This window comes from Loxodonta africana, chromosome 3, assembly GCF_030014295.1.
Source record: "Loxodonta africana isolate mLoxAfr1 chromosome 3, mLoxAfr1.hap2, whole genome shotgun sequence".
NCBI classification, from domain to species: domain Eukaryota; kingdom Metazoa; phylum Chordata; class Mammalia; order Proboscidea; family Elephantidae; genus Loxodonta; species Loxodonta africana.
In genome coordinates this window covers 26,740,091-26,760,696 of record NC_087344.1, presented here as the reverse complement: position 1 = coordinate 26,760,696, position 20,606 = coordinate 26,740,091, and the positions used below count along the sequence as shown (strand labels likewise).

The following is a 20,606-nucleotide window of genomic DNA, read 5'->3' as shown; positions in this document are numbered from 1 at the left end:
GGAAATAAAGGGAGAAACTGAGGCAGGGCATGGAGGACCCAGCCCTGTAGGGGTCTAACCTAGTGCCGTCGAGTCGATTCCAAAGGTCAAATATAACTACGCTCCCCAAACACGGGCCTCAGCATCACTGGGGCTCCGTCCCCCACTTGGATTCAGGCCCTTATATTCGAAATCCCTGCCACCTACACAGCCTAAGCTCCCTGAACTAGGTACCCCCGCTCTTACGTGAGCTCAGGCCGTTATACTTGGGGTCCCCACCCTCTCTGTCTCAGTCACTTTTTTGGAATCAGGATCCTTGCCCCCCACAGGGTCCCTGCCTCCCACCCTGTCTCACTCAGGCTGAGCCTCCCCGTCCCTCGAATTAGAATCCCAGAGCCCAAAAGGTTTACAATCTCGGGCTCAGGGCTTCCATTCATTATACAGGCTCATTCCCCCAATTCAAGGTTCATGCCCTCCCCTTCCCCCACCCCCACTGTTCTTCCTCAGTCCCCCAGTCTCAGCGAAGCTCACTTCTCTCAGTCCTGTCTGCGATCCTTACCGCTTCTCTCCCTCTATCCCCAGGTTTCAGCCGGGCTATCGTTCTCGGTCTGTGCGTCAAGGCCTTTCACCAGGCTAACGTCCCTTACTCAAGGTCCCAGTTCACCCCTCTGCGTCGTCCCCATTCCTGTCCCCTTCTGCCTGTGGCTCCTGGTTCCCTACCAGGGCCAATCTCGTTGGCTTTGGGTTCCCACCCCACGCAGTCCTTCCACTCTGCGAGCCCCACTCCTGCAACTCACGTCCCTGAACTTGACAGCCCCCTAGGCCCCGCCCCCTCTGCGCCAGTCTCTCACGCGGGCTCAGGGCCTCCAGTTGCACTGGATCAGCTTGCAGGATGGACAATCTCCTTGCCGGCAGGGCCGCATCTGCACCAGGTTCTCACGATCCATGAACACAGGGGCCGGTGCCGTACCCTGCACCTCGCGGCTGCGCTCCTCCTTCCCCAGGTCGCAGAGGCAGCGCCAATTTCCCCACGGGCTCAGGATCGAGTCCTCCACGTCTGGGGGTGGAGGGCTGAGATGAAGACCCAGGTAGAGGGGAACAATCCCCCTATGCCCTCTTCTAGCTACAGAGCCAGGTGCAGAAACTGAGACCTAGAGAGAGCGAGCCACCCTTCTGAGGTCACACATCTGACAAGTGGCCCAGCGGGATGCAAACTGACACTTCCCACCTGCGCCAACCCGCCCAGCTGGGAGTATGGTACACCACCCTTGGTGCTTGGTGCTTGTCTTCAGAAGTTGACTGCGGCCTTGAGGGAGGTGGCCTTGGCCTGTTCAGCGGGCACCATGCCACCAGACCAGCAGAGCCGTCAAGTGGTGAATTAAATGACTAATTAAATGACATAATGAAGATACTTAAAGCCCCTAGCACTGTGTTAGCACACAGAACAAAAAGAATTCTAATCATCACTTTTAAAGCAGCTATCACTTATGGAGCACTTAGTGGATGTTCTTTACGAGAGCTCTTCTGCTGGTTCCTCCCTATGCCCGTATGAGACAGGTCTTATCCTGATTCTACCACTCATAAGGCCAGGGCCCGCTGATCACGTCCTCTACAACTCTCTCCTCACCAAGCCTCCACCACCCTGGCCTCTTTCCATTCCTCCATTAGGTCTTTTGGCCTTTGTACATGCTGTTCCCCTTTCCTGGCACACTCCTTCCACCCAGTCCTTGCATTTTTGGCTTTTGTTTGTCAGTCCAGCTGCGTTGGTTATATATCTTCTTTAGCAGGGCCTTCTGTGACTTTTCAAGCTTACCCGCCCCCTCCTGTCTCTATCTCTGCTCTTCCTAGCACCTACCCATGAGTTTATGGATGTCTGCTTCTGTGCTTATTGCCTGCCCACGTCCCCTCTCCAGCTGTGAGCTGCTTAAAGTCAGCCTCTTTTCCAATTTATAGATGAGAAAATTGAGTCTCAGAGAAAAGTAATCAGCCCAAGGAGAGACCGCCAGGGAGGAGTAAGGCGGGAATCTAGAGTTCGTGGGAGGAGGTCTCCTTGCAGCCGGCTGGCCAAGTAGGGTCATGGAAACATCATTCGGCGTCGTCACCCCCGCCACCTGCGGTTACCTTTCGGTTGCTGCAGCTGCCGCAGCTGCTCCCAAGTGTCGCCTTCGCCCTGATCGCCGAAGTACTGGTAGTCGTAGGACCCCTGGACAGGCGTCGCCAGGAGCGGGAGTATCAGAGGCAGCAGAAGCAGCCCCGCCCGGCTCCGGGCCATGCGAGATTCCAACCGCCCACAGCGCGCTCCCGGGCCTAGCCTCACGTGGACCCGCAGCTCCTTCACTAACCCCGCGGGCCTGCATGGTGGTCGCGGCCGGCGGCTGCAGGTCTCCCCAGCCGCCCGCGGTGCGTGGAGCCGACCGGTTGCGCTCCCCTCTCTGCCCGACTCAGTGGACCCGACCGCTCCGTTCGTCCGCCACGCCCCCCCCCCGCCACGCCCTGCGCGTCATGGTTCGGGCCGCGCATAAAAGGCTCCGCAGCCCCTGGTGCTCGTGACGCTGAGATCCAGAGTCCGCCCGTCTGGCTGTCCTTGCGTCCAGCCCTAGCCCACGCAGGTATAGACACCGGGTGTGCACCCGGCTGGGGGAAGCCCCTTTCGAGCAGCTCCGGCCCTATCCGGACCTTATCGCTGGCTGCCTTTGTTTTCCTCCCGCCGCAGTAGCCGCCTTTGTCCTTGAGGGGGAAACCGAGGCCGGAGCCTTGGAGTACAGGCCGGATCGCCGGGCTCCCAGCCCCCCTGCTCGCGGGGGCTTCGTTGTCTCCTACTGGGACTGGGGGCTTGCGCCAACAAGCTAAGGGGGGTCAGGCAGCAGCGGCCGGGCCGCTGGTGCTCTGGTCAGTGGGCGGCTCCCAGTAGCCTCAATATCGCGTGGACCTGGTACCAGGGAGGGCGGGGATCAGTGTTGCTGCCTGTGCTGCTCTAACGGGGCCCCCGCACGCAGCATGACCTTGGAAAGGGAAGACAAAAGGTCTTCCCGGGCGGGCTGACCGGGCTGGGGTCTCAGCTTTCAGTCATGGCCTCCGGCAACGCGCACATCGGAAAGCCCGCCCCTGACTTCCAGGCCACTGCAGTGGTGGATGGAGCCTTCAAGGAGGTGAAGCTTTCGGACTACAGAGGTGAGGACAGCCTAGAGGAGGCCCAGGGAACTGGCCCAGGCATAAGGGGGTCTGGGCCCTAACTCCTCGTTTACCCCTACCCACCCAGGGAAATACGTGGTGCTCTTTTTCTATCCGCTGGACTTCACCTTTGTGTGTCCCACCGAGATCATCGCTTTCAGCGAACATGCTGAAGACTTCCGCAAGCTGGGCTGCGAGGTGCTGGGGGCCTCTGTGGACTCTCAGTTCACTCACCTGGCTTGGTATGAGGGGAGCACAGGAGGAGGGTAGTATGCCGCTAGGCCCATACCTTAGGGTCTGAGCTGTGTGGCTGCATGACCATTGCTCAACTTCTGGGCCTCCCTTTCCCCATCCTGAAAATAATGGAAATAATGACACCCAGTTCTTAACGATGATGACAGTAATTAGCGTTTGGAAACTCGTTGCTTGTCGCCCAGAGTCGCAGACGTTTTATCTCACATAGTTTTTGGGAGGGAGGCTGTACTGCCCCATTTTGTGAAGGTGGAAACTCCAGTTCAAGGGCGTAAAGGGCTGGGCCCCAAGTTACAGGGCTAGAGAGGAGCACCAGGACTCTAGCACATGTTCCCCCCCTTATGCTGGAAATCAGTAGCATGTGTGAAGGCACTCCTTTGGAACTGGAGTGCCAGTCTGTAGGCTTTAGTCTTCCCAGGCACCAGAAACAGCCCCTGCACACACTTCAGGGCGGGGTGGGTGTGTCTCCCAGGGCTCTGCTCTAAAGCCCCTTATCTCCCACCTCCAGGGCCCCCCCCAAACTTATCTCACCCGGGCCCAAAGGGTGAGGACCCCGCTGTGCCGGGCCTCCTGAGGTGCCAGTCCTGTCTTCCCAACCCCCAGGATCAACACTCCCCGGAAGGAGGGAGGCTTGGGCCCCCTGAACATCCCCCTGCTGGCTGACGTGAACAGAAGTTTGTCCCATGATTATGGTGTGCTGAAGGAAGATGAGGGCATCGCTTACAGGTACAGTGAAGCCCTCAGTCAGGCTCAGGGAGCCTCATCCCCAGGGTGAGGGGACCATGTTTGGGCAACGCCCTCTCTGCTCCCAACCCTGTGTCTGGCAAGAGGTGGGTGCTCCCTGTTCTGGTCCTGGGAGTTCCCAGCTCCTCACCATGAGCCTTGATGTCTTCAGAGGTCTCTTCATCATTGATGGAAAGGGTGTCCTTCGTCAGATCACAGTCAATGACTTGCCTGTGGGGCGCTCCGTGGATGAGGCTCTGCGGCTGGTCCAGGCCTTCCAGTACACGGATGAGCATGGGGAAGGTGAATAGTTCACACACAGCTCCTCTGTCATTCACGCAAACATTTACTGTCAGCCCTTCCACCTGAGCAGGGCAATGTTAGGGTCCCATAGGCGATTCAGCTCAGGGCCTTGTCTTCAGGAAATGCCTCATGTGGCGGGAGAGATACCCCAATAGAATACAAGGATGGAGAACTGGGAGGTAATACAAGCCATAGAAAGTATTTGAGGCGGTGCATACTGAGTCAGGTTTGAATAATGTTAGCTGGATCAGAGAACCTTCTCATGTGGAAGGGATAGTCTGGCCATAGACTCAAAGTCAAGCAAGGCTAGGCTGAGGGACTGAGACTGGGTTGAAGGGCCTAAAAAGAAAATGAGGATAAAAACAGGAAAATTATTAGCCAGAAAATACTACAGCTGGGCCTGTGAGGGTAAACACAGATGATAGAATGGTGATTGAATGGAGGACTTCTATCAACATGTGTATTCCTGGACCTGAACCACTAGGCCCAGGATTTTTCTTCTTCAACTCAGGCTCTTGTTTTGCCTCTGTTAGTCCCCTACTACTGTCCCTGCCTTGAACTTGGGGCTCACACATGTCTGTGTCTTCCCACAGTATGTCCCGCTGGCTGGAAGCCGGGCAGCGACACCATCAAGCCCAACGTGGATGACAGCAAGGAATACTTCTCTAAACACAACTAGACTAGCAGGCAGGGAATAAGTTTGGGCCCTCTTTCCCCACCTGTTCCCCTGCATGGGTGCCCCATGCTGACCCAGGAAAGGCCAGACCTGTCCCCTTGAAACTCCCCAATCTGGGATCCTGGAGGGTGGGGCTAAGGCCCTCTCATGCCCCCACCTGGAAGCTGATGGATGGTGACCCTCCCTCCCCAGAGCCCACCCATCGGGGCACAGACCTAAGGAGACCAATAAATTATTAGGACAGGTGCAAATCTGTGTCGGTGTCATCTGTCCTGGCAGTGCCCCCAACTCCCATGTGCTTTCTCCAGCCTCCGGCCTGGGAAACTGACCCTGAAGTTACTTATCTCTACCACAAGATGGCAACCTTACCTCATGCTCACTGCTAACTCTTCTCCCTCCTTTTCCTCGGTCTGAGGGCAGTTCTGGAGTGGTGGGGAGGAGAAGATGCTGTTTGCCCCTGGCAAGGAGCAGTCTCAGGATGTTCTACATCTTGAAACTTGGCCTTCCAAGGCAGAACCCATAATTTGCTATCATCCAGTCTGAGTTCAAATGCCCTTTAATAGCTGTGATCTTCCCTGGGTGACTGGAAGTAAAGACAATCAAGCCATATCACTATGCTTAAAGGAGATAATGTGAAGCCCAGGGCTGGGTCCCTGCTTAAGGCCCAGTGAATGGCTACTAGGATGGTTGCCTTTGGCAGGACAGAGCCTAGTCGAGTCCAGTCTTTTGGGACCCAGTCCTGAGCTACATGCCCAGCCCCTGCTGCAGGCTCTGTTCAACTCCAGCCTGGAAGGGCTGCCTGTCTATCCTTGGCAAGGGTGACAGGGTGAAGGGTGGAAGGGTGAGCGTTAGGCAAGGGGCAGGTGTTAGGAGCAAGGCAGTGTTCCCAATGGTTACCACGCTGCCGCATAGTCTGATGCTGTGTAGGATCAGACAAGTGACTTTGCCACTCTGAGCCCCAATTTCCTTCCACAGAACTAGGCTGATATACACATTTAACCCACAGATTATTGACATTGTTACCCAGCCTAATCCCCTCCAAGTGTCACTCATCTCCCTCGGAATTTAATCTACGCTCCCCTCCAAGGCTTATGAGGCCTGACTGGCCTTCCCTGCCCTCATCTACCCCACCTGTGGCTCACTCAATTCTTGCCACCCTTGAGTTTCTGGCTGTTTCTTAACAGGCTGATTTTATTCTGGCCACAGGAACTTCAAAAGTGCTGTTCCCCCTGCCTCGCACACTCACTCTTCCCGGGATTTTCTCCAGGCCACCTCCTTCAAATCTGCTGAAAAATTGCCTCGCTAAAGGTCCACCCTCTCAATACACCCTCTATGGTTCCATCACTCTACGACCTGGATCTGTTTTTTGTTCTTCCTAGCACTTACCACCATCACGGAATGTTTGATTGTTTATTGCCTGTCTGCCGTGGTCCAGGTTACGTCTCCAGACTCTGCTCAGTATTTTATAAACGAGTTAGTGAAGTGCCTGTTCTACGCACCCCACCCCTATGGCCTGGTTTCTCTCTGTTTTCCTTCGCTGCTCTGGAGGCTTCCATCTGTTGCCGCAGCCGCCCCCCACCCGTTCCAGTAGCGGGGGAGGGAGCCCCGTGCGAGGGCGGTGGCGATGCCCGGCGGCCCAAGCAGCTGCCGCGGCAGGACCAGTCCTGGCAGTCACCCCGCTCTCGGCCTGGCACCCGGGAGGGGAAACAGTCAGGCGGGCACCGCCCTTCCTGGCGGGGGCAGGGTGGAGGACAGCGGCGGCAACGGCGCGGAGGCTACAGCGATCCCCTGCCTGGGTCAGGTCAGACTGAGGGGGCGTGGACGCGACCAGGCTCCGGCGCCAGCCTAATGGGGGAGTCTGCGGGTGGTTCCCGGGGCCCGGGAGCGCGGCCCGCCCACCCCGGGCGCTCTGGACCCAGGCCTGGGGCTTTCCGGGCCCGGGCAGACGCCTGCCCGGGAAAATCCCGGCCCCCTTCCCGGCGCTGCGGCCCTGCCCGGCAGAGCGGGGGAGGGGATTCCCGGAATCTGCCCGGAGACCGCCAGCGCGTCACTGGGCAGAATCGGTCCATGTATGGGCAGCGCTTCCGCTGCGTCAGCGGGGAAAGCCCCGGCGCGCGGGGCTGGGCGGGCCGCGTCTGCGCACTTCGCGTCGCGCCCTTGGGACACTGACCGCGTCCCGCACCTTCCAACCCCCGGGGACCACCCAGCTCAGGATATGAGGGCCGGACCGCTAGGCTGGGACATTAAGATGGCTGGACAGGGCTGGAGAGGGGGATGCAGGCACTGGAGTGAGCCCCAAACAGCGGTGGGGTGAGGGCCGCCCAGTACTCTCCTCCCTCCGCCCGCCCGGCTTAGAAAAAAAAGACTCCAGAAATTAATAAAGAACTATTTTTTTTTTTACTTAAATAAATTCAATAAAAAGTCAGAACAATAAACGCACACACACACACAAACACATCTTAAAATAAACCAAGCGTGTTTCCACTCCACAGTATAGTGCAGAGGGGGGAGGGCAGGGGGCGAGGTCCCCTCCCCAGTGTCCCCGCGGGCTTGAGTACCAGGCAGCGGGGCCAGCTCCGCCGCCATCGCCCCCTCCTCCCCTCCCTGTTAAATACACAAATATATTATATTCAATATGAATTGAGTCTGTTTCTAGAAGAGAAAAAAAAACATACAAAAACGTGGAAGGGGCAGCTTGTAAACGTCGAGGTGGAAGGATTGGGCGAGAGCCAGCAGGCCAGAGTCCAGTGTGGTTTGTGGCGCCCCTAGGCCCCGGGGCCGGTGTCCATCGCCTGCCTCCTCGCCCCCCCTGGGAGGCGTGCGCCCAGCCGTCCAGGCTGGAGGGGGTGTCCGTACATAGCGGGGAGGCGCTCAGAAGGCGTGCCCTTTGACCCCGAGCAGCAGCTGGCAGCCGTTGCTGACGTGGGTCATGACCTTCTGTTTGAGCTGGGCCACCTGCTCCCGGAGGAGGCCGGCAGTGTTCGACAGCCCCGCGTTCTCGGCCTTGAGCGTCTTCACCTTGTCCTCCAGGCGCGCGATGCGCTCCAGCTTCCGCTTCCGGCACTTGGTGGCCGCCAGACGGTTCCTCAGCCGCTTGCGCTCCACTTTGATGCGCTCCTGGTCTTCCATGTTGATGGGGGACACCGGCGGCGTGGCGTCGCGGCTGCGCGCCTCCGGCACTGTCTGTGGTTCCTCCTTGAAGGTGGAGGCGCCACGGCCCAGGCCCAGCTGCGCAGGGTGGCCGCCGGCAAACGGCGGCGCGTGTGGGAGGTAGCTGATGGTGGCCGTCGGATACGAACTCCCGGTCCCGACGGCGGCCCCGGCGCCGCCAGAGGGTGCAGACGCCGGGGAGAAGCTGCTGAGGTTGGTGTAGACCGGAGGCGGCTCCGGACCCGCGTAGACGCCGCCGGGCCCGGCCGGGGGACCTCCGCTGGCGCCCAGAGACACGTTGGGGGGCGTCACGTGGTTCATCTTGTGCAGGTCGTCCAGGGCTTTGACAAAACCGTCGGCGAAGCCCTCCTGCTCCTCAGTGACACCTCCCCCTGCACCCCCTGCACCTCCGCTGCTGCCACCCCCGCGGGGGTAAAAGTACTGTCCCGGTGGCGTGGGCGTCGTCGTGATCACGCCGTTGCTGTTGGGGACGATCAGGCGCTCTAGCTCCGACGAGGCGAGCTTGAGCGAAGCGCCCGAGTCCGAGCCCTGGCTGGAAAAGTAGCTGCTGCCTCCGCTGCCCTCTGGTCCGGGGCCCCGCGCGCCGGCCGCTTTAAGGCCTCGGTAGGGGTCGGCCAGGTTGAGCGCCAGGCTGGGTTTCAGGAGTTTGTAGTCGTGTAGAGCGAGGCCGCCAGGGGCCCGGCCGTAGCCCGCTGCTGCGTATGAGTCGTCGTGGTAGAAAGGTTGTTCCATTTTAGTGCACATCCGGGCGGCCCGGCGGGCTTGGGGGCGGGGGGGGTGGTCCCTGCGGGGCCGCCCGGGGCCTCGCTGCAGCGACCGGTGCGCTGTCCGCGGCGGTGACCGGACTGATTGTCGGAACGCGCGTTCCCGGCGACTGGTTCGGGCGGGGAGCGGCCAGCCGGCGGCTGTGCGCGAAAGCTCTACCCAGCTTCCCGTGTCCTCCTCGCCCTCTCTAGTGCGCTCGCTTTCTCTGTGTCGCTTGCCCCCGCTCCCCGTTCCCTGAAGATTCCGAAGATGGCCTGGCCGCGCTCAAGGTCCCGGCCGCTGAGCAGAGAGGCTGGTCTTTATATGAGCTGTCAGCTGCGGAAGTGCGCTCGGATTGGCGGTCGCCCGAGCCCGGCCCCCGCGCCCCCCTCTTCGAGCGTGGGGAAGGGGAGGAGGCGGCTCGCGTCACTGTCAGGAAGCGCGTGTCCTTGTAAACAGCGGCCATGGGCCGTGTGGCTCGGCGCGGTTGCAGGGGAGGGGCTGGGGGACCCCGGAGTACGCGAGGAAGGATCTGCTGGGGGACACGAGGCATCTGGGGGAGGGGCTGAGAAGGAGCAATGGCTCCCTTGGAGTACACCTGAGAAAAAGGACAGGGTACAGAGGAAGTGGGGGCGGGTATCCCAGGGTGTAAGCGAAAGGCCTGAGGGACCCGAAGTATTCCAGAGGGGTTGGGACTCTGATAATACCCTGGGAGCCCAAAAAAACAAGGGGAAGAGGGTTAAAGCGAGTAAATGGGAAGGGGTGGGGAAACGCCTGGCACAGGAATTGAGTGGGGGTTCCGGAACTTTCACAGGAGGGACTTAGAAAAACGAAGAAAGGCAACGCTTAAAAAGGATACAAGAGGAGAAGCTGGAGGACCCATTATACCAGAAATGAGTAGGGATGCTGGCATCCATGGGACAATCTGAGGGCCCTGCCTAAGTGGGGGAGGAATGAAGATGGGGAAATTTGGATATGCATAAAGTGATGCGGGTCCTCGGGTACAGTTGGCCAGGGAAAATACGTGGAGTAGAAAATGGAATATGTCTGTCAGGGGCACTAGGTTGGGGAGTCACCGGGGTAATCTGTGAAGCCATGATGGAGAGTTAGAAGGGTTGGAACATATATTCAAATCAGAGGACAATGGCAGGAGGGTCCCCAGCTGAGATGTGCGAGGAAGGGGCTCCCAGGATCCTGGGGACTAGGCTGTGCCGAATCTTCCATGACTAGCGCAACCCCATTCGTAGTGACCCATCGGCGCCCGAATACTCTGTCCCCAGCTCAATGGCCTCCCCCATTGACCCTGGGCTTGCCCTACACCGTGTCAACTTCGGAGCCTGGACCCAGCCCGATGGCCGGGGCGCGGTCGCCCAACCCCACTCCCTTCCTTAGAAACAGGCTGGGGAAAGAGCGTGGCGGCAGGAAGTGTGGCAACAGCCCCCGGGGAAGGAGCCCGGCCCTGCCTCCGTCACTCGTATCCTACCGGACCGTGCACCCCGCCCTGGGTCTGGCCGGGTTCCGTGCCTCAGAAGAGGAACCTGGGCTTGAGACCCCCGCCGAGGCCCGAGCGCTCGGGGCCCGCCCAGCCGCAGAGAGCTCCTATTATCTTCCCCCGCCCCCAGCAGTGGTTCCGCTCGCGGCGCCTGCAGACTACTTTCAAGGCAAAACGGAGACCTTTCCATTATCCCGACGGAGGGGGGCGCAGCCCGGGAGCGGGGCTTGGTCGCCATGGTAACGGCCCGAGTCCGCCAGCAGGGACTGGGGGCGGGGCCGCCCGGGGAGTAGCTCTCCCCGAGGCCCATATAAGGGCACAGGAAGGGGTGGGGCCAGCGCTGTCCCGGGGCCGCGAGCCAGGAGTTAGGAGCACCAATATCTGCCAGGTCCCAGGGCGCGCCCGGGCCCCCGGACTGGCTAGTCCCGACCAGCCCCGGCCACCGCCCCCGGAGCCCCCACGGCCGCCTAGCCCGGCCCCGCCCAGCCGCTGTGGGGCCGCGTCCTGCCAGGCTGGCCCGGCCCTGCCCAGCCCAGACTGGCAGGTCCCCGCCTGCCAGCGGGCCTGGGTCGAACTTCGCTCCCGGCCCGATGGGGCGCGGAGGAGGCGGGCCGATGCCTAGAGGCACCCCTGGCGCCTGGGCAGGCTGGCACGGCTGCCTCCTCCCTTGGGCGAGGTGCCCTTCCCCTCTGCCGGGAGGTCTGGGCACCCCCAACACACACATTCCTAGGGGCTGGGATGCCCCTGCCTCCCTCACCTAGTCAGTGGGTCCCATCTATAATACCTGGAGGGAGGCCCCTTCCTCCCCAGGATGTCTCCCTCCATTGAGGGCCCCCCTCTGCCACCCCAGTCAGAGATGAGCTGAAAATCCAAGGGGAGAATCACAGAACCAGCACACCTTCCCCAGGAAGAACTGGGTATAGATTCAGATGGTGAGGATTCTAGCTAGACTTAAAGTGGGACTTCCAAGCAGTTAGGGTATGAGCCACTAGAACAAGAGGCGAGAAGCCCAGACTGGGGAACTCAGGGGAAAAGCTTTCTTTCTGTACCTTCCAGGCCTGTGTCTTCTAGAAGGGTGGAACTTTCTTTGGGGTAGAAAGGCTGAGTCTGAGGGACAGGGGCTGGCAGACCTTCATGGGACGGGCACCAAGCTCGCCCAGTGTGGGGGAGAGAAGGAAAATGAAAGAGGCGAAAAAGAAACTGAGCTGTATGGGGACAGGGGAAAGTCCAGCAAAGCAATGGCCTTCGGGAGGAAGATCCCATGAGAAGGTGGGGGTGTCCCTGGCTCTGAAGGGTCCCTGTGACCCCTAAATGCCCCCTCCCCCTTACCCTTGTGTGACTGCTCCCCTCCCCCGCTCCAGTCTCAAGGGAGATTCCAGCCGCTGTGTCTGGCGGGCTTGCTGCCAGGCCTGTGTCTCCTGCCCGCCCATGCTAATAACTGCAGCTGACATCTGGCCGGGCTCTGTGGGGGTGCATCAGGCAGCGTTGGGGGGGCTGGGAAGGCCAAGGCCAGAGGGCAGCACCTTGGGAAGCTGACCTGCAGGTCCCACAGACCAGGAGGCTACAGTGAGTTAGCCCAGGCCAGCCAATGCTGAGACAGCCCACGCCAGGGGAGTCCAGCAGAGAGAGGCAAGGCTCTGCCAGAGAGGGTCAGAGATGGAGGGCAAATCTCAAAGGACAACCAAACAAGGAGAGTGGGCACATGGGGGTGAGGTATCAGGGCAGGGAGAGATGCCAGAGAGACAAATGGGAGCAAGGTTAGCTTCACAGAGACAAGAGAGACTCAGAGACACTTAAGATAGGTAGACAAACTTAAAAATAATGATTATTTTAATAGCTAACACTTATACTGTGCTTACTTATATGGCCAGGCACTCTTCTAAGTGGTTGACATGTAGTAAGTCATTAAATGCCTCCAACAACCCGGCAAAATATATGCTATTTTTATCCCCATTAACCGAGGAGAAACTGAGGCAGCCAAGCTTAAGGAACTTGCTCAACGTTCCACAGCTATAAGTGGTAGATATAACCCAAGATGTCTGGCCCCAAACCATTAGCCACTGTCCTGTAGATAATCAAAACCAGAGAGAAAAACGGTCAGAGAGTGAAGGATGGGGAGAGGGGCAACCAGGCAGGAAGGGGACCTTCGTGGAGTGCCAACTGTGGGGCAAGCTCTGCAGGCCCCTTCACAAAGGGCCTCCTTTAATCTGGAGAGAGATGGAGTTGGGCACAGGGAGAGTGGGTGAGGGTGGGTGTGTACCGGCCAGCATGGGGTCGCTGGATGCACCCTGCTCAGGTGTTTGGGCAAGGGGTGGGGTTTGGGCCATGGAGCCAGGGTGGGGGCCCAGCCAAGCTGGTACAGCTGGTTCCAGGCTCCTGCCAGTCTCACCCTTGTGGCCTGGGCACCACCCCCTCACGCCGTCCCACTGGCGCCGAGGCCAGCTCCCTGAGGAGGTCGTGAGGCTAGCCCCCTCCCCCAGCTGACCTGGATGTGGGTACTGCCCAGGTCCTGGACTCCACACCTGCATCTGGCTGAGCAGTCTGTGCCCAGGCTTCCCCCATGCCCAGGGACCCAGGGCCTGGGGGGCAGAATAAGAGGAAGTTCACCCACCCCCACCCACGGGTCTCTCTGGGGCTTTTGGCCTTGGCATGAGAGACTTCCTTCTTATAAATAGCCTGATGACCCCCTCCCCCCCGGCCCCACTGACCGACAGGGCCCCCACCAGGAAACTGGGCCTGGGGCTGCCCTGAGTCAGGCAGTGGGCAGGCCAGGGCGAGAAGCCACAAGCCTCGGCACCCAGCCTCTTGAGTCCCTGCCCCTGGGTGTGGACAGGCAGCTGGGCAGGAAGAGGCTGAGGATCATGGAGGCCTCCCCCAGGAACCCCTGGCCTGCCAGCTACCTCCCTCCAATGTGGTTTGGGGGGTTCAAGGTGCAGGAAGCACCCCTCACCCCTCTCCAGGAGAGGAAGCTGCTGGGTTTTCTTGGAAGCAGGAAGTAGAGTTGGTCTCCTCAGGCTGACTCAGCTGGGCATGGGGGGAGTTTCCCACAAGCTGGTTCTGCCTGCCCCCCCACTGCTGGTGAAGTTTTTGGGGTGCCTGAGCAACACTGGGATCCCGGTGGTGTCCCCTTTACAGGGGATGAGATAAGAAAATAGGCCCAGAGCCTGCCAGGGGACAAGGTTGCTGAGCTGGGCCTCCTAGGAGAAGTGACAAACAGCAGGGGGGAGGGAAGTGGGGGTGATGTTTGGAGAGAGGAAGTGCCAGGATCTCTGCAGGACAGAGGACAGGCTGGGAAGCCCAGAGCTCCACAGAACCTCAGCACAGGCCCAGGGGCATGTGTGTGTCTGGTTTGCTTGTGGGCTTGCATGCTGCTGGCCTGTTAGGGAGCGTGAGAGTGTGTGTCTGTGTGTTGGTCCAATCCTGCAGAGGGTGTGTAGGGCCTGTCTATATAGGATTCTGTTCTGCTTTGACTGTGAGTGCGTGGGAGGGTGTGTGTGTGTGTGTGTGTGGTTTATGGAATGGGTTGCATGTGACTGGCCTATATGTCTGTTTGTGTAGGTTGCTTGGGAGTACAGACGGCTAACCTATTCATTTCTGGTGTGGTGTGTATGTGTGTGTGTGAGGTCTGTGGCTGGTCTATGTGTGTTTGTATACGTGTGTGTGAGGTCTGTGGCTGGATGTGTGTGTGTGTGCATGTGTGTGTGAGGTCTGTGGCTGGTCTGTGTGTGTGTGTGTGCATGTGTGTGTGAGGTCTGTGGCTGGTCTGTGTGTGTGAGGTCTGTGGCTGGATGTGTGTGTGTGTGTGAGGTCTGTGGCTAAATGTGTGTGTGTGCACACGCACACACTATTAGACAGGTTCTGTCAGAGTGTCTCTGTCCAGATGTGTTTATGAATGTCTGATTGTGGCCTGTCTGTGCCTCCCTGTTCTGGGTGTGACTGTCTGGCCAGACCATGTCTGTGAATGTGTTCATCTGCCTGTATGTGCCCCATCTGTCAGCAGATCTTTTGGGGGGTTGCTGCAGTTTGTGTTACCTGTGAGGTGGTATGTATCTGTAAGGCTGTGTCATGGAGTCTCTCAGAGCATCTCTGAGTGGCTGTGCAAGGATAGGTTGCTGCTGGGGCTCTCTCTAATGGTGGGTGGGTGTGTGTGCCCTCTCTGTCCATCTGTCCATATAGGATTCTGTTTGTCTTTCTTGCCCCTGAGTATGTTTTTGAGTTGGTGATCTTGTTAGTGTGTGGTACCGGTCTTGTCTTTTCAGTGTCAGGATCTGATAAAGTATGTATGTATGTATACCTGGACATCTCCTGTACTGCTCTCGGGACGTCTGTGCTGAAGGGGATGTACATTCCCTCTGAGTTGATCAACATGCAGGTCTTGCCTGCTCGTGTTGGACGCACAGCTCTCTGTATTTGTGTGTGTGTGTCTGTGTATCTTGCCCTTTACTCCTCTGGCCTGTCATGTTTATGTCAGTGTGAATGTGAGCATGCCATGGTGTCTGTCTTGCTGTGTGCTTATGATCTAAATGGTCAATGTGTTTGTGTGTCAGTGCGTCTATCTTGTCCATGTGCCAAGTCCATGTATCCATGTCATACACACAAATTGACTAGGCACACAGGCATCACCCTTGTCCATGTGCTTCTGACCTATCAATGTCTGTGTGCTTGGCAGCATGTCTGTCTTGCGCCTAGGTCTGCCCTGTCACTATCTGTGCATCAGTTGTCACTGGGTTCTCTTGCCCAGACTCATGTCTGACCCCAAGTGGGTCCCTGGCTGGCAGTGTCTCCGTGGCCAGGGCGACAGGGGTTTGTATGTCTGGACTGGCTCTCTTGGGGTGACTGTGTGTATGTGTACACTCCTTGACCCCTCCCCCAGTCTGGCTACCCTGGGCTGTGTTTACTCTGCCTCCAACCGATGTCTGCCCTGCCCCAGGAGGGACCCTCCCGTTTGTCCAGCCAGCAGTCCACAGGATGTTCCCGAGACACCGTCTCCATCCGCCATCCCCTCCCTTGAGCCACCCTCGGGTCAGAACCCAGGCGTCCAGGGGGTGGGGCCCGCGGTGTAGGGGGGCCCTGTCAGGCCCCGGGAATGAAGGTGGGGGTTGGGGAGGCGACGGGCCCAACAGGTTCCGCCTCATTCCTGCCCCGCCTCTCACTTCCTGGGTGCCCGCCGGGGGGCAGGGGGTGGACAGGCTGAACCCCATGGCCTCAGAGCCCTGGGTGGGGCACGTCTGTCCCACAAGGACTCATTTCTGCTGGGCACCCCTACACCCAGGTCTGAGAGGCAGGAGGGCCTGCTCCCTTCTGTCACCCGAGCCCCTCCCTGCTCCTGGGCCCAGCCTTGGATTCAAAGCGTCCCCTCCATTATTCACTTAATCCCGACAACAACCCAAAGAGCCAGGCATAATTATCCTCCATTTCCAGTTGGGGAAACTGAGGCCCAGACAACAATGAGGGCAGCATCGGAATTCGAACCTGACTCTGTCAGCTACTCAAGACCCCCCCGCAAGCTCACCAACCGACTTCCCCCTCTCTAGAAATCAGAGATGTGCAATGGAGTACAAACCCAGGCCCCCCATAAGCCCTGGCTCAAGGGGGGGCACAGGGCTTGCTCTGAGTCAAAAGGGGCCACTGAATGAAATGAATAAGAAACGGCTTTAACCGTTTCATCGCCACTACGGCTCTGCCAAAACTTCCTGTGGGCTGGGGTGGGGGGAGGTTTAGAGCCTGGGTTCCTGGAGGCCTGGGGTGGTGGGGAGGCTCTGCCAACTGGGGAGGGGGGGCAGATGAGGGAAAGTGCCTGGAATGACCTGGTGAGGGGGTGCTAAGATAAGAGGAGACACTGCCCCGCAGCTTCTCTCCCTGGAGAGGGATCCCCTCCCCTCCCCTCTCAGCCCCCACTGCCTGGAGGGGGTCCCAGAGTCTGCAGCCCCCTCCCCAGGGACCTGAGTCACACTCGGGGAAAGCCGAGATGGGTGAGTCACGGGGGCAGAAAATGGGGAGGGAGGCTGGCTGTGGCTAGGGGACCCCAGGGCTGGCCTGAGTCACGCACACCCTAGCCTCACTGATCCTAACCCCCTTCCCCGGAGATCAGGAGCAGGAAGCTCACAATCGGTGGCTGGAGCTGGAGCCGGGCACTAGGGAGGAGGAAGCCCGCTAGTTTCCATGGCAACTGGGGGGTCTCAGCTCATTAAGGGCTCCCTCCCAAAACAGGGACAGCCCCACGCGCAGGGGAAGCCCCCGCGCGCACTGTTGAGGGGCCACAAGTTTCAGATGAGGCAGGAAGGGGTTAACGGCGCCCTCCTCCTGGATTTCACCCGCTCCGAAAGTCCCGGGCGGGGCGGGGCGGGGCTATGCCCAGCACGGCCTCGCTCGCGCAACAACTCTCCTCCGGCGGTCGCCCACGCGCGCGCACGCAGCCATGCATCCACTCCCTCCCGCTCGCACGCACGACCGCGTCGGGCTCCACGCACACAGCGACCCCTGTCGAGTCTCACGTCACGCACGACGCACGCGCCCCCGCAGCGCGGGGAGGGGAGCTCACAGCTGAGAGCTGCTGCGGGACCGACGCCCCTGCGCACATCTCCACCTACGCTGAGTGAGCTGCCCGATGTAACAATGACATCCTCTCACACACATACACACACACAGACACACACAGACACACACAGACACACACACAGGGTCAGGAACACTAACAAACCCTCTGACCCACAGTGTCTCAGAGCCACAGGATACACCTGACACACTTCGGCACAAACCCTCACAAGGCCAGCCAGCCAGCTCCGGCAGTGAACGAGAACAGGAGTACACAGTCACACATGAGGCCACATCGAGACACAAATAGTTACACAGACACAATGTCACATACTGCCTGTTGCAGGGACACAGGACCATGTTCACACACACATAGAGACTCACTTTGATAAAGCCACACTATCAAGCCAAAGATAGTCAAAGCCAGATACAAACAGATACAGTCGTGGACACCAGGACCCTGGTTGTCATGCCTCTCAAATAGAGAGTGTGGAGGCAAAGAGACATAATCAAAGCTACACAGAGAGAGACATATGGTGGAGACAGACACACAAGACAGTCATGTTATCACATGGTTATCACAAATAGGGCACACCGAGTAGAATTCAGTCACAGAAACAAACTCACAAGGCCACACGCAGGAACACCCAGATAGTCGAAACAGCATACACAAACCAAGGCCACACAGGACAAGGTCACATTATCACAGAAAAACACACCGTGAAGACAAGGTAGAACACACAGATGCACAACATAAAGCCACACTGAGACACCGGTTGTCACAAACCCACTTCTCACACAAATACTGACACAAGGATATAGACACAAAACAATGTCCCACCTAGAGAAGCACGTGGTAGACGCAGACGCCAAACCTGGAGACACCATCAGAGTGAGACCCAAACTCTCTGTGGACCATACAGGGCACCGGGAGAAACAGAGGCATCAAGCTACCCCTTCACCCCAACTCTGGGTGTTACACGCAGAGGGGAATGGAGTCACAACCGGTCACCCCATCAAATCACACACAGCCAGTTGCGCAGACTCCCAGGGCCCCAAGACCCAGGTGGATGGAAATACACATCTATGCACACAAAACCACGGACACAATCTCACACCTACGTAAATTCGAGCACACTTCACATGGATACAGAGACGCACAGACACAAGGAGGGAAGAGATGACCAGGGAGCTCCTGGCAGGATGTCAGGTGGGCCTGCCAGAGTCCCCCATGGTATGGGGCATGGGGTCCATCAAGGGGCTGTGGTCAGCCAAGGGGAGGGGGTAGGACAATGACCTCCTGTTGTGTGAACTCAGGGTCCCCATCCCAGCCCTGATGACTGGGTCCCTGCCCAGATGTGAAGGCCAGAGGGGGTGGGCAGGGGCCCAGCTGTGGCCACAGGGAGGGGTTGAGTCACCGGCTTCCCAGCAGTACAACCCAGGCCCAGCTGTTCCTGGAAACAGGCAGGAGGGGGTGGGGTCCCCAAACCGGCTGGGGTCTACTGGCCAGGGTCCACACTCTGGGACTCTTAGTCTCTATGGTGAGGGTTATGGCCATCCCCCAAATGGAGGGTTTGTGGCCCCTTTCCCTGAACAGAAGGTACCAGATCGCCCCCATAAGTGGGGCTCCCAGCATCCCAAAATAGGGATTGTTGTTTCTCCCTGCCAACATGGGAGCTCTCTTCCTTCCCCAAATATGGGCCTCCCTGCCACCCTAAATGAAGGGCTTGTTGCTTCTCTCCCAAATTGAGGAAACACAAACCCTTGGCTAAATCTGGGGACTCTTGGCCCTCTCAGAACATCTGGGACTCTGATAACATCACACCAACATTAGAACAATTAAAGTCCCTTCCTCAAATATTTGGATTCTCAGATTCCTCTAGACATCAATATTTCTGCACTTTCTGCAAGTCTGGGGACCCCAGCCACAAATATCTGGTGTTCCCAGCAGACTCCTCAACATTGAGGAGACTAGGCCCTCCCACAAATATTCAGGATACCGGTCCTTCATCCTTGTAACATTCGTGGTCCCTGGCTCACCTCCCATTGCTACCTGTGGTTAGGATGACCCTCTTTCCCCTTATTGGCAGTACCCTCTCCTGCAGTGGGAGCTGGACGGACAAAGCAAGGGCAGTTGCTCTCACGCCTGCCGGAAGGCAGCCCAGCCCGGAAACCGGCGCTGCCGGCCCTTGTCCCCACCCCCACCACTCCACCCCCCACTCCTAGGCAGGAGGCTGGAAAGCAACGTGGGAGGGGCGTTGGGGTATGGATAAGCGTGACGCCCCCGCAAGCGTTCAGGCTGCGCTTCTCAGAGGGCTGTAACCAGTGTCTGGTTGCAGGGTGACTGTGCAATGGAGGAGGGGGTATTGTCACCCTGCCCACCCTACTCAGGGATTAGGTGCCCCAGCCAGAGTCTGAGTAGGGGGAAGCAGCGCGGCCTCTCTTCTGAGCAAAACCAACCTCCAGGACAGGACTCTCCCTTCCCTCTGGGTGTTAAAAAAAAAAACCCCTTGCCATTGGGTGAATTCTGACTCTCAGGAACCCTATAGGACAGAATAGAACTGCCCCATAGGGTTTCCAAGGAGCCGCTGGTGGATTTTAACTGCTGAAGTTATCAGCTGACCTCTTAACCACTACACCACCAGAGCGCCCCTCTGGGGATAGCTAACAAAACAAAACAAAACAAAACAAAAACCCATGGCCATGGAGTTGATTCCGACTCATAATGACCTCATAGGACAGTGTACCACTGCACCATAGGGTTTCCAAGGCTATAATTTTTACGGATTACAAAGAAGAATTGATGACTTTGAACTGTGGCATTGGCGAAGAATATTGAATATACCATGGACTGCCAGAAGAACAAACAAATCTGTCTTGGAACAAGTACAGCCAGAATGCTCCTTGGAAGCTAGAATGGCGACACTTCATCTCATGTATTTTGGACATGTTATCAGGAGGGATCAGTCCCTGGAGGACATCATGCTGAGTAAAGTAATGGGCCATTGAAAAAGAGGAAGACCCTCAGCGAGATGGATTGATACAGCGGATGCAACAATAGACTCAAACATAGCAGCGATTGTGAGGATGGTGCATGACTGGGCAGTGTTTCGTTCTGTTGTACATAGGGTCTCTATGAGTCGGAACCAACTAGATGGCACCTAACAACAACGACAATTTTTTTTTTAATTGTGCTTTAGGTGAAAGTTTACAGCTGAAGTTAGTTTATTATACAAAAATTTATGACCCTAGTTGTTACCCCTATAATGTGGCAGAACATTCCATCTCTCCACCCTGGATTTCCCGTATCCATTCAACCAGCTCCTGTCCCTTTCTGCCTTCTCATCTTGCCTCTGGACAGCAGCTGGCATTTAGTCTTGTGTATCTATTTGAACGAAGGAGCACACTCCTCAGGAGTATCATTTTATGTTTTATAGTCCAGTCTAATCTTTGTCTGAAGAGTTGGTTTTGGGAATGGTTTTAGTTCTGGGTTATCGCAGAGTCTGGGGGCTGTGTTTTCTGGGGTTCCTCCAGTCTCAGTCAGACCATTAAGTCTGGTCT

The 20,606-nt window shown here is 57.9% G+C and overlaps 3 protein-coding genes across 4 annotated transcripts; 1 reads left to right on the top strand and 2 right to left on the bottom strand.

The window, feature by feature from the left end:
- Positions 1-463: 463 nt before the first annotated feature.
- THSD8 (thrombospondin type 1 domain containing 8) lies at positions 464-2,475 on the bottom strand. Its single transcript, XM_064280765.1, has 2 exons — positions 2,101-2,475; positions 464-1,036 (listed from the first exon to the last, which is right to left on the bottom strand). Exons 1-2 carry the CDS (start codon positions 2,249-2,251, stop codon positions 837-839), a joined length of 351 nt encoding a protein of 116 aa, XP_064136835.1. The 5' UTR covers positions 2,252-2,475; the 3' UTR covers positions 464-836.
- Positions 2,476-2,484: 9 nt separating this feature from the next.
- Positions 2,485-5,687, top strand: PRDX2 (peroxiredoxin 2). Its single transcript, XM_064280764.1, has 6 exons — positions 2,485-2,588; positions 3,039-3,150; positions 3,239-3,392; positions 4,006-4,128; positions 4,298-4,428; positions 5,022-5,687. The coding sequence occupies exons 2-6, from the start codon at positions 3,048-3,050 to the stop codon at positions 5,105-5,107; spliced, it is 597 nt and encodes a 198-aa protein (XP_064136834.1). The 5' UTR covers positions 2,485-2,588; positions 3,039-3,047; the 3' UTR covers positions 5,108-5,687.
- Positions 5,658-9,019, bottom strand: JUNB (JunB proto-oncogene, AP-1 transcription factor subunit). 2 transcript variants are annotated; one of them, XR_010321237.1, is made up of 2 exons: positions 6,491-9,019; positions 5,658-5,687 (listed from the first exon to the last, which is right to left on the bottom strand). XR_010321237.1 is itself a non-coding variant. In XM_003413066.4 (1 exon), the coding sequence occupies exon 1, from the start codon at positions 9,017-9,019 to the stop codon at positions 7,976-7,978; it is 1,044 nt and encodes a 347-aa protein (XP_003413114.2). In that variant the 3' UTR covers positions 5,658-7,975. The 2 variants fall into 2 exon arrangements, 1 of the variants encoding a protein (XP_003413114.2); XM_003413066.4 differs by having other exon boundaries at positions 5,658-9,019.
- Between the last annotated feature and the right edge of the window lie 11,587 nt (positions 9,020-20,606).

Excerpts from the sequence above, each read along its gene's own strand:
- THSD8 (XM_064280765.1), bottom strand. The coding sequence starts at position 2,251 with ATGGCCCGGAGCCGGGCGGGGCTGCTTCTGCTGCCTCTGATACTCCCG. Across the intron at positions 1,037-2,100 it reads GCAGCTGCAGCAACCGAAAG|ACGTGGAGGACTCGATCCTG; the intron begins GTAACCGCAGGT and ends CTCCACCCCCAG.
- PRDX2 (XM_064280764.1), top strand. The coding sequence starts at position 3,048 with ATGGCCTCCGGCAACGCGCACATCGGAAAGCCCGCCCCTGACTTCCAG. Across the intron at positions 3,393-4,005 it reads CAGTTCACTCACCTGGCTTG|GATCAACACTCCCCGGAAGG; the intron begins GTATGAGGGGAG and ends CCCAACCCCCAG. Across the intron at positions 4,429-5,021 it reads CACGGATGAGCATGGGGAAG|TATGTCCCGCTGGCTGGAAG; the intron begins GTGAATAGTTCA and ends GTCTTCCCACAG.
- JUNB (XM_003413066.4), bottom strand. The coding sequence starts at position 9,019 with ATGTGCACTAAAATGGAACAACCTTTCTACCACGACGACTCATACGCA.